A 13,347-nucleotide genomic window follows, 5' to 3' on the forward strand; every position below is an offset into this window, starting at 1 on the left:
GTTGTTTAAATGTTTGCCCAGACTGCCAGGAAGTAATATATCCCCTTTACTTAATAGAAAAATGACATCTACCACCTTCTTCACCAGCCCCCAACCTCCCTCTGTACCAAATACTTGTAAACACATATCTTTTAATATGTAGAGGGAGAGTTTTTAGAATTTTATGCCACTTGTGAGCGATGAGCATAGGACAGGTAATTCAAAATATGAATGGGTATAGTAGGAGGATTTTCTTTCCACTGCCCTGGCTCCCTGAGGGCCACAAAACCTCAAATCCTGGTGCTCTTTTGAACAGATAACAAGAAATGAAGTATACTGCCACTGTATTACTTCCCCCATCCTACAAAGGATCCAGTTGCCTACAGTCTCTTTTGTTTCATTTCCAATACATTGCTCTGAGTAGGGGAAATTATTAAAGGGAGAAGAGAAAAGTTCTGTGGATTCTCCCCTCCACTTATCTCTGTACAGGGCAGGGAGGAAGAATAAAAAGGTAACCTACCTGATGATAGAGAGAAGGATATTCTTTGCATCTGTGTTTGAGAAGAAGTAATTGCTTCTTTTTCTTAGGCAAATTATCTGAACTCCCTCTTTCCATTATTAATTGGTTAGAGGACACTATTAAAATTTTTTCTAACATTATCTCAGGATTATTTTAGGAATTGAATAACAAAATTATATGAAGAATTATAAACTTTTTTTAAAATAAGATTTTTCATATTCATTATTTCCTTCACTGTCCCAAAGCCCTTGAGCTCTTGAACCTGGAGGGCTGTGGGGAAGTTAGCTGTTAAGGCCAACACTTTTCAATGAGTTTTTAATAATAAATAATCATTTATCTACTTCTATCCACTTAAGATTTTTCTGAAAGAGAGAAATTTAGGCTAATGTTTTGCCTTGTTTTTCAAAGTAAGACTTATTCCTCACAATGAAATTGTCAAATAACAGATTTAGCACAAAATACAACTATATATAACTTCCCACCTCTTTAAAATGTCAGTTACATAGACACTGTAAATTCCTACAGTGTCAGCATCACCAGATTCGTTTTAAAGTACAATCATAGCCCCGGCCAGAGAGAGATAACAATCATAAGTCGGTATGAAGTGTACATAGTCTTTTTTCATTGATTGCGTTGCTTCCTAATTAATGAGATGATTTTTAGCGCTAACAACTGAAATTATGTTTTTATGGCTCTACTCATCCCATTTACCCATGCTTAAGAAAGTATAATCAACTAATCAAGTGAAACCAGTATTAAAGCTTTTCCATCTGAATGTTCTAAAAATATTCTCAAATGCTTATACTGTTCTTAGTAAGAACAAAATTGTTACTAAGTTGTTGTGTTTACTAACAATATTCTATTTGTTTCCGGTCACAACATTTTGGCCCCCCTTCCCTCATTTTTAAACATTGAATAGTAGGCAGTGACTGTTCTTGTTTTTCCTGGCCTGTTTCATTCTGCTGTGTCTAGTGAATAAAGTGATACAACTAGAAAACTACTGTACTCTAGAGGAATTAGGCTAGATTTTCCAAAAGTTATTTATGTGACTTCTAAGACAGGCAGGAAGGTCAACTTATATAAATAATATTTTTAAAGCATCTGAACAAAAATATGACTGAACTAAACCCCCTTTCCTATGTTGTCATAAACAATACAGGAGACTGCCAATTTCCTTTGAGTATTCTTGCAGTGTAAGCATTGTTATGAAAAAATTTCTATGGTCGGTTACTTGATAATTTAAAAGTCCAGCCCTGGCCAGTTTGGCTCAGCGGTTGAGCGTCGGCCTGCGGTCCAGAGAGTCCTGGGTTCAGTTTCCGCTAGGGGCACATACCACAAAAAAAAAAAAAAACAAATTCTTGTAGCCCTGGCCGGTTTGGCACAGCGGTTAGAGCGTCGGCCTGCAGTCCTGAGAGACCCGGGTTCGGTTCCCACTAAGGGCACGTACCTCGCTTGCAGTTTGTCTCAGGCCCTGGTCGGTTGTGCGGGTGGCAGCCACTCGATGTGTTCCTTTCACATCGATGTTTCTCTCTCTCTCTGTTCCTCTCCCTCCTTCCCACTCTACCTGAACAAAAAATGGAAAAATGTCCTCAGGTGAGGATTAAAAAAAATAATTAAAAAAAAAAGTCCAGTTCATGGAACTGTGGACATTTTAAGGTGTTAATTTTGTAAAATGTAATGTTGGCTCCTACCTATTGTCTTTAGACCTGTGAGATAATAGTTTCCAGGGTTTTTATCTGGAAGACCTCCCATTCTGTTTAAAATGTAATAAATTCATTCAAGAGAATGGAAAAATGAAAACCTAATAACTACTTATTTTTCTGTTTGCCTGAAATTGCTTTAGTGAGGAAAACCAAGTAGAAATGGAGTAAAAATGGGATATGTGTACACACGTTTGTGTACATGTGTGTATGTATATTTATTTACATTCTATTTTATTCAGTACCTGACCCCTGTTAGCTATCAAATAAATATTCTGAACATCACCAAAGTTTTATTTGGAGAAGTTACCTATTTTGCCTGATAATCAACAAGTTTGCTAAATGATCCCTAGCAAACTTTGTTTTAACAAAGATGCTAGGTTTAGTTATTGTATGCAAACGGTGAAGAATTTTTTACCCATGAAAGCCTGTCCATTTCTAAGAAGCTTAGTATAATTGGGTCACAAAAGGTAATAAAGAAGAGGATCTATGGTTCTCTCCACTGTTAGTGAAGTTGTTTAGCACATGGAGTATTTGGCCTTCAGTTGGGATGATCAACTTTCTAGAGAGCCAACTGGGGAATAGCACCAGATCAAAAGCATATTTAATATGTATTAAGTAGTTATGCACATGTATTATTACTACTTAATAGTGACAGTTCGTAGTATTAGGCTTGTACAAATCAGAAAACATGATTACAATGTTCACAGTGTTAGAAATTAAAAAAAAAAAAAATGGCCATCCACTTTGTATATATTGGCTTGTTCTGATTGACCAGCTGTTTGTAATCACTTCTTTTTTTTTTTTTTTTTCCATCTGTGAATTGATCATATTGGCTGTCAATATCCAAAATGTTCATAATTTTTAAACACTTCCAAATATATTGGATGTTAACATAAGGTAAAATACTATCAAGGATAGTGTTTTTAAAGCCCTAAGGGAATTTTGCATGATGAAATCCATATTGAATTTTAAATAAGTTACAGTTTTAATAAAGAAATGAGAAAGTCCTACTGACTATTCTTTTCTAGTGATATATTTTGGAAATAGTCTTAAATCCCAAAAATACGTTATATTTTCTCTGTGTGAGTTTTTGTCCTGAACCTACACAGAACTCCATGCATCTCAAGTAGAGTCAGTTCATCTTTATCCAGGTTCCTTGTAGTCTGTTGAAAGCTTATCACAGTTTTAGAGAATCATCATATACATTTATTTTACTGTAATCTGTTTCTTCTTTCTCATCTGTCATATATTTCAAGATTAGAGAAATAAAATCTCCTTGTCTCATATTTGAAAATATGATTTTATAGAAGGCCAATATTTTTACATTTTTCTATGGGGCCAGACAATGACACCAATCATGTAGGCGCCTGTCTTAGGCGGCTGTCTCCTCCCATTTCTAGAAAGTTAAAAAGCCTATTAAGCACTTCTGCACATTTTATGGAAATTGAAAAGTGACCCCAAACTTTCATTAGTAGACCTCATTATGGAAGGTAAGCAAATTATCTTCATTTTTAGCAGTCTTGTCTATAAGATGAACTGTTCATTTTCTTAAGAAGTTTATAGGCTGAATGAAATTTTCCAATGTTGATATTTGCACTATCTGTTGAATATGCAGATAAGTGAGCAAAGTCTACTTTATAGCTTACCAAGGTATCAACAGAACTTTGCTTTATGTCTTCTGAAGTTTCATTAAAATCTTTGTAGAGCCCTGCCAGTGTGTCTCAGTGGTTGAGCATGGACCTATTCACCAAGAGGTCACTGGTTCAATCCCCAGTCAGAGCACATGCCCAGGTTGTGGGCCAAATCCCCAGTGGGGGGCATGCAGGAGATGGCCAGTCGATGTTCTCCCTCATTGACGTTTCTATCTTTCTCTCCCTCTCCCTTCCTCTCTCTCTAAAATCAATAAAGAAAAACAAATCTTTATAGAAATCAAGAAGGCGATTTGAAATTCCATTTTTCAAATTAAAATATGTAAGAGCTAAGGAAAACATTATTTCATTGTGATGATTCACTTGATATACTTTAGAAAGCATGGTCTTTAGTAAAGTCTGACAGAATTAGCTCTACACTACAAGGAACCAAAATATTGGTTGTCAAAATTTCCCCTTTTGTTGACCCACGGGACATTTTAGTTGCATGCTCTAAATCAGAAAAAGTAACTTTACTCAGATACATAGAGAAATCAAAGGAACAAAACAATAATATGTGTTAATTCTTGTGGCTTGATCAAGCTTATTTTACAACCATTAATTTCAACTGAGCACTGGTGTCTTTTGGGGGAAGATTTAAAAAAATAAAAATCTTTTGATTTTACAAAAACTTGCCTGTCTCATCCAGACTTGTGAGATTGAGCCTCTGTGTGCACATTCGCACAACCTTCTCTGTCACGCCAGGTCCCAAAGTCATTTCTGAGGCTGTGCAGCATGCTGTGTTTTGGTTATCTCTCTAACCTAGTTTAGCATGTCCTTCAATGAATCTGTAAAATAAATCATGTTTCCACTTCTTTTTTCAGTATTACCATGTTATTATATTATAGTCATTCTTAGTTTGGTTGAGCTCTCAGAAAACATGATTACAATGTTCACAGTGTTAGAAATTAAAGTAGTACAGTCTTGATACAAAACACAAGAGTTCATCCAAAGTCAAAGAGGAACTCAGGATCACAACAGAGTGGTGCAACAATGCGTGATCCAATACTGGGAACTACAAAGCATGATTGCCAACATCAATAGCCGGGGAAGAACAGCGGCAGTCACTGAAGGAGGTGGATAATTGATACTACATCCATTTGACACTACAAATAGTGTTTCTTCCAGCCTCTATTTTCCAGGCTGTCATATGGATTTTGTACTGTTCTTTTAAACTTTTGTACCCATCTCTGATCTCTGAGGTTTTTTTATGTCTTGGAGAGAGAGGGCTTACCCAGGATGTAAAATTTACTGCTAAAACAAAGACATCCTGAGCAAACATGACAGTTGGTCACCCTACCACTAATTCTATCTCTACTGCATACTAGTTGAATGATCTTGGGTCAATTATTGGTTCTCTGTGCTTCTGTTTTTTCATTTGTAAATTAGAGATAATAACAGTATCATTTCATAGTGTTTTGTAGGATTAAGTGAGTACTCTAATAAAATAAATAAGCACTCCTAAAAGTCTGACATTTTGAAAGTCATCATTATCACTCTCATCATCATCACTGTACTCACCTCAGAAATGCTAAGAAAGGAATTTTTTAGAAATATGTTTTTATTGATTTTTTAGAAAGAGAGGAAGGGAGAGAGAGATAGAAACATCAATGTGAGCGGAAGCATTGATTGGCTGCTTCCTGCACGACCCCCCCCCCCACACACACACACACACTGGGAATTGAGTCTGCAACCTGGACCAGGAATGAACCATTACCTCTCAGTCCCTGGGATGATGCTTAATCCACTGAGCCACACCGGCCAGGCAAGAATAGAATTTTCTATCTGCATAGTTTCATTTCTTTTGCTCACCCCAGATACTTTAAAAGTAAGACTCTAGGTACTTCTATAATCTTTTTCTTATTTAGTGCTTGATCAGTTCATTTCCTTTAGAAATTTCTGACGTATCATTTCTTGGTTTATCAACTGTAATCTACCTTTTTCCTCACCTATATCTGCATTTATTCTCAGCTACTGTAAGATACCAAATGCCCACATTTTCTACTGTGTCCTTTTTGTTTCCTTCTTTATGGATATTGCAGACCTACTTGACTAAAATTGGTGAGAGTATAATTTTTAAAAAATTCAAACCAAAAATAAACTGACAAAATAGAACCGGAGGCATGGAGCATTGGAACAGACTGAGGAATATCGGAGGGTGGGTGGGGTTGAGAGTGACTGGCTAGAGGGCAGAAAGTGGGGACATCTGTAGTAGTGTCAAAAATAAAAAAATTTTTAAAAATCAAAACAAGAAAAATCTCAGTAACTCAGAGTATGCTGTGCTGGGCTTCTGATATCAAAGAGATTTGATGAATAGTTTTATTAAATCCATAAGACAACTGGGTATGAATGGTTTTACTTTGGGAGTGTTTTTCTTTGCAGTTAAAGCCTGAAAATGTTTAGATTCCTGCTTTTTTTTTTTTTTTCTAATTTGACATTAATTTGAAAATTGTTGCTGAGTTCTTTTGGTTAATTTACTTTAAAAATTATAGGAAATACAGTCATATTGTTTTTCTTACTGTTACTCAACTTTGACCTTCATCCTCTTCTGACAAGTAAATCCGAATTTCCTCAGACTATTAAGCCCTTTATTTTCCTAAGCATTCGCAGGGTGACCTTTGGGTCTGATGACATGGTTCCCAAGACTTAGAGCAGTGCTCAGAACTTATTTCACAGAGTTCATACCACACTTATCAGAAAATAGGCCTTTCCTGACCTTCTGGCTTCAGTGAAATTCACTATTCAAACCAATGCCTGAATGCTTATTGTGTGATACATTAGTAATGAAGCGGGTGTTCACAGGTTTGCCAAAAAGAAGAAAAAAAATCTTAGTTATATTACAAATATTTCAGAACAAGATAAGTTTAAGAGACAATTTAAAATCATATTATTGTGCTTTAACAAACTCACTCAACATTAAAATATTATATTATTATGCAGAAAGTAAAACAGGTTCTTGATAATAAATGACCCGGAGTTAATATTATTATAGGGTGATTTTTCAAACAGTGTCTTGAAAATGCAATTTTCTAAAATTATTTATAAAAAAGAAAAAAAAACAGCCAGAGGGGTTCAAAATGAAGGCATATAGTCTGTATTCCATCTGGAAACACTTATGCAGTTAACATGAAAACCATTTCAAAATCTTATTTTCCACATTGTTTGCTGACTTGATTGTTAGACAATACAGTTAGAAATGTCAAGATTTTCACAAAAAGGTCTTAATGTACTCTGAATTATTTTTAAATTATTAGGCAAAAGTCACATTTTCCTATTCCTTGAATTTGGACCTAGTTTCATTAAATGTACTTGTAGGTATATTTGAGAGTCTTACATTGACAGTAACTTTCACAAAATCGTTTTTCCCATATTAATTGTTTTCCCCATGTGGCACTCACCCTTTGTGATATTTGAATTACTCAGTAACCCCATAAAAATAGGACAGAGCAGATTCCTTGAGGTAAAAAATAAAAGGGAAAATCAGAAACTTTCAATAGCTTTACAAAATATCTGGCATTTTATATATGAATAGAAACTTTATTGGAACCCTAAAAAAACCCAAGTGTTTGTTTTTAATACAAATTTATTTCTAGAGAGGATAGAATCATTGAATGTCCTGAAAGTGTCTTAATTTTCTCTCACACTTCCCCATCTCTTTTAAAATAGATTTTTTTTTTAAAGTTTCTGGTTTAATTTTATTTTTTGTGAGCTTTCCAAGCATTCTTTACAACAAATTATACTAGTCTACTGTATAGACTATGGGAAAAAAATTAAATATATATCCTTTTTTTTAATCCTCACCAAGGACATTTTTCCATTTTTTGTTCAGATAGAGTGGGAGGGAGGGAAGAAAGGAGAGAGAGAGAAAGAGAGAGAGACAGAAACATCAACGTGAAAGGGACACATCCAGGGCCGGGACAAAGTGCAACCAAGGAACATGCCCTTAACAGGAACTGAAACCTGGTCTCTCTGGCCCACAGGCCAATGCTTTAACCACTGAGCAAAACCGGCCAGGGCTGTATCATTCTTGATTTGTCTTTTTGTTATAATTTAAGGAAGACTATATAGGTGAAATTGAGTCCTCTGTTATTTAAAAGTCATAAACACAATTGTACAGTAATTAAAGTAAAATTCAGATTTTAAAGTTAAAATATGCCTTCTTTATATGCTTTGGGCATTTAGGGGCCTTAATTTATCAGTAGCACAAATAGTATTAATAATATAATTAAGCAGGCAATGTTATAAGGTGAAATCAGGTAACTCAGTAGTTGGTTGGAATAATAGTTTGTGTCCTTAGTTAAAATAACATTAACTTTTATTCTACTGAAGTTATTTTTCTGATTCATCATGTATCATTCATACAGACCTTTAATTATTTATATGAAGGTTGCTGTCAAATATGAATAAAATCCAGAGTGATTTCAGATTATAAAAGAAACATGGACTTTATTACCTTCATATATATTACCCTAATGACTTATCACAGAACATGAAACCTTAGTTATTTTTTCTCCATGTGTCTGCGGTTTCTAATAGTCAAAATGGCAAGTAGTTTGTTTAAGGCAACAATTGCAAAAGTTGCAGTGACAAGATTAAATTTATGTCTGTAGATGCTAAGACTTACTCAGAAGTTCTCTCACTTCCATGAATAGTTTTACCTTTATTGTCATAAGTGTTTGACACCTTAACATATCAACATATCTGAAGATAGTATGGTGTAACAATCTTCTTATTCTTCAGCTCCAATTTTCTTTAACTTTTTACTCAAGATTTTAGAGCAAATGGTTGAAGAACCAGACTTCCAAAAACTGCAATAGGCAGCGTGATGTAAATTTTAGTTTATAATCTAAATCCATTGTAGAAGAGAAGAGTAATTAAAGAGAGATTCATTTATTCACTCAACTCATTGTTTATCCACTCTATGGTAGACATTTTTTGTAAGATCTAGGGATGCGTTGCTAATCAGAGGTGATAAAACAACCTGTTCTCTCGAAGTGTATTTCTAGTGGAAGACATAGACAATAAACAATAAATAACAATATATACTTTAGGTAAATGCTAAAAAGAAAAAGTAGTTCAGGAAAAATAACATAGAGAATCAGAATGAGGAGAAGTTGTTTGAAATTTTAGAGAGGGTGAATCAGGAAAACCCTCTGTGAAAAGGTGACCTTTGAATGAAGGACTGAAGGAAGGTAGCCAGTAAGCCATGTAGATACCTTTTGAAGAATATTCTAGGCCAAGAGCACACCAAGTGCAAAAACTCTGAGGCTGGAATGTGCTTGACATTTTCAAAGAGCAGAGCAAGCTAACTGGGGTGGAATGAACTGAAATAAAGGCGAAAACGGGAAATTATGCACAGGGGTACAGATCTTACGTACATTGCAGACTTTGTAAAGACCTTAGTTTTTAGTTTGATTGAGATGGATGGAAGACATTGGATACTTTCATCAATGAGTCCTATTATCTGACATATATTTTTAAAAATTTCTCTGATCTGGTAAGTATAGAAGAGGGGATGTGAGGGTCAAAGTAGGGAGATCAATTAAGAGGCTATTAAAAACAATCAGGAGGCTCAAACTAATCTGGTGCAGTGGAGGTGATGAGAGGGTGTCAGAATCCCAAGGCAGGACCTACACGATTTTCTGATTGACTGAGCGTAGTGTGTGAAAGAGAGGAATCAACATGACTCCTAAGTTTTTGGCCAGAACACTTCAAAGAATGAAGTTGCTGTTTATCAAAATGGGGGAAGTGGAAGAGCAGGTTTGGGAGGGTGGGGAGTGAAGAAGCAGGGTATGATTAGGAGCTCAGTTTTGGACATATAATCTTTAATACCTTTCTAAACATTCGAGATTAAATGGATACTAAAGCTATACTGACATAAGAGGGTTCAGCTCTAAGGCAATTTGGTCTGAGTGGGATTATTATAATCACTCAAAAACAAATATTAATTAAGCATTTTTTAAATCCTCACCGAAGATATTTTTTCACTGATTTTTTTTTTACATAAAGAGGAAGGGAGGGAAAGAGGGAAGGAGAGAGAGAGGGAGAGAAACATCCATGTGAGAGAGACATCAATTGGTTGCCTCCCACACAACCTTGACCAGTCCGGGGATCAGACCTGCAACCCAGGCATGTGCCCTTGACCGGGAATCAAACCTACAATCCTCTAACTGCTCTAACCATTGAGCAAAACCAGCCCAGGTTTAAGCTTTTTATGTGTCAAGGCCTGTACTAGGTGGTGGATATTAACAAGGTATAAGATTAAAATATCTGAAGGCACATAATGGTATATAGTTCATGTAATAGGTAATTGAGTTACATAGTGCTCACAAGTGTGGATCCTTGAAATAAGAATACTTGATCCATGATCCATTGTTAAAACTATATCTAGGAGTTTTATTCAATTGATCATCCTCTTGAAGGTGGTTTGGTTCTTTTCATGTCTTGGCCCCCTGGAAATTCTAGTAGTGCAGACTATTATAAAGAAGGCTATACCAACAGCTCTTATTAGCATTTCACCTTTTGTTCTTTTTCTTCCATGTTACTGATATAATTCTAGTGCTGCTCTTATAGCATAGTATACACAAGGTGTTGGTTGTGGCATTTTCTGGGCTAGACAGTCATATCAAAAAGGTGAATTAATCACTAGACTTTTTTGTTTTCTTTGAGTGCTGTGTACTTTTTGTACTGATGTTTTGACATCTTGCATTCTTCTCTTAATAACTCTGCGTGGGGTTTTTGAAGGAACTGAGTAAAGTAAATACATTTCTAATAATGCAGCTACCTGGAGAAAGGCAGGAGATTTTTGGTTCCTTTTTTTTTTCTTTAAGTATTTTAGGTCTTTAGGATACATTTGAGAATGTATTATGCCTTCCATTTTTCCCATTATGGAAGACTGCTGTGCTGAAGGTTGGTGCTTGATACTCAATCACAGCATCTTTCCTTTGAGTCAAAGTAGAGAGCAAATAGCCCTCTGTTCAGGAAACCAGGTAGCACTAACCACTCTCTGCTCTCAAACAGTAAAAGTAATTTAAGCTATCAGAGACCCAACACTACTTTAGTAGTATCCCCTGGAGAACAATGCAGTTAAAGCAAAATTTCATGTGGTTTTCTTTCATGACTTGAGCTCCTTCCGAGAAACATATCTAGAGTTATGCAGGAATATTTCGAAAATGTTTCATTGACAGTGTTCTAGCAGAGCTTTTTATCAAATAACAACTGAGAAGTCATATCTGGCAATATGAGAAGTGCTATGATTCAGGTTGCCGCATGGTACCTCAGTCATAAAAATAATTTCCACACTCAGAGTCACCTTTTTATGAAGTTTTTATGAGACATAAAAGTCTCAAGTTTGAATAAAAACAAATAAAAACAAAAAACCCGGATATTTCTCTATTTTTAGGGAAAGTTGACATTGTAGAAGACAACAAAATATAGTAATTCCCATTCTAAATCAAAAATCAATAAATATGATTACACAGTTGAAAAAGGTGTCAATTAGAAACACATATTTTTGCTTTGTACTAAAATATTACCCATGCATGTTATACTTGTAGTATTTAGGAATATATTCATAAGAATAAATGTCATTGATTTATGCTTTTTAATGTTTTATATAGGTATTCTGCACAGACCCTTTTATATTTAAAAATATATAATATTAGATTTTTGAGAAGTATCCATGTTTGTGACCATATATATATATCCAGAACACTGATTTCCTACTATTCTTTAGAATATTGTTCTATAAATTAACCATTATTTGTTTATTCATTGCCTTGCTGATGGAAGTTAGGTCTTGAGGGCTTTTAAGGAGACCTAGAAAGAAAAGAGGAATTGACAGTCATAGATAATTTCTCATCTCTGGTCCAAAATCTTGGCACACTGATGTGTTGGCCCACTCTAAATTCTAAAGCTCTACAGATGTGGTTTTGAGTGGCGCCAAACTACCATAGAGTAGAAATAGAGTGTTGAACCTTAGAACAGGCATAGAAATGGGAATGTGGACAGACCAAGGAACATGACAAGTATGGAGCTCACAGACTATTTTAACAAAGAAAAAAACACAGTTTCATGGGGAAGTTCTCATGAGCTTTTACTTTTCCTTAGCTCTACTGTCTTATGCTGTTATTGGGTATACTGTAGTAATTCTGAATGCTTATATTCCATCTGTGTACAGTAGGAGCTATTCATGCAAATCCTTCAGGGATCAAACTTCCTGATCTCCTTAAGCCATTCAATATGAATTTAAATCCAGGAATATTCTCATTCTTTTAGATCTTTCACTAAATAAATGGTACGCATATGTGGCTATTCATCAGAATTAACTGGGGATCTTTATAAAACTACATACTTTTTTAACTCAACCTTGGAAACTCTAAGTATTTATAGGACAGAGGAAATATATATTTTTATAAAAATCTCCCAGTGATTCAAAAAGCATTTCAGTTGAGCTACCACTATGCTAAGTGTATAGCTTAATTTTGAACCAGAGTATTTCGTAGTGGGAGTTGTTGAAAAATTAGCCTGAAAAGTGATATGGGGTTAAAAAAAACAAAAGGCTTTTTTTGAAATTTTTGGCCAGAATTAAGTGGATATGCTTCAACTATTTATATTCTGAAAATGTGTGTAGCTAAGAAAGGTGCAGGCACTATTGACATCCTTGAATGTCAAACTAATGTATACCTCCGAGAAAAGATACAATATTTTACCTATTGACTAGAAAACCAAAAATAATTCTCTTATGCATTTTGTATGTGGGTAATATTTAGTACACTGTTAAAATTAGACCTCATTAATCCAGGCCCTTATGACTCTTTATCATTGGTTATGCATCAAAGCAACTTACGGCTTTTCTATTGTGTTTCCAGCACAGTGACGCGGTCCATGACCTTCTTCTGGATGTGATCACGTGGGTTGGAATATTGCTGTCCCTTGTTTGTCTCCTGATTTGCATCTTCACATTTTGCTTTTTCCGCGGGCTCCAGAGTGACCGTAACACCATCCACAAGAACCTCTGCATCAGCCTCTTTGTAGCAGAACTGCTGTTCCTGATTGGAATCAACAGAACTGACCAACCAGTAAGCAATTCACGTTGATCTGCATGTAGAATTTCTCCACTGCCAGCTCTCCAATACTGGATACTTATGTTTGAAAACATCTCCTCTTCCAGTTACCTAAGATTAATATGAACGCTCAGATTTTATTCAGTTTTCCCCTTTTCATGTCCCATTGTCATAAGGAAGCCGCAAATGTTATGGTTGTATGCATATGCATTTCTTCAGAAATTCTGTTTATAAACTTATCTTCCTAAAGAATTGTGTCTCTCTATTAGTTTTCCCCCATTTAAAAAAAAACAACAGAGCTGAATATAAGAAAGGTAAGTGAAATGTTTTGGGGAATGGAGAAGTATCTTTAGTAACAGATATAATTGTTATTGTTTTTTGAAGTTTATAAT

At 35.2% G+C, this 13,347-nt stretch overlaps 1 protein-coding gene across 1 annotated transcript in view; it reads left to right on the top strand.

The window, feature by feature from the left end:
• ADGRL3 (adhesion G protein-coupled receptor L3) overlaps positions 1-13,347 on the top strand; it is a 471,329-nt gene that overhangs the window by 372,861 nt on the left and 85,121 nt on the right. Inside the window, exon 15 of the mRNA XM_036253182.1 lies at positions 12,761-12,970. Within this exon, the coding sequence (XP_036109075.1) occupies positions 12,761-12,970 (210 nt within the window). The remainder of the gene's footprint in view (positions 1-12,760; positions 12,971-13,347) is intronic.

The sequence above is a fragment of the Molossus molossus genome, unplaced genomic scaffold (genome assembly GCF_014108415.1).
Source record: "Molossus molossus isolate mMolMol1 unplaced genomic scaffold, mMolMol1.p scaffold_m16_p_1, whole genome shotgun sequence".
NCBI lineage: Eukaryota > Metazoa > Chordata > Mammalia > Chiroptera > Molossidae > Molossus > Molossus molossus.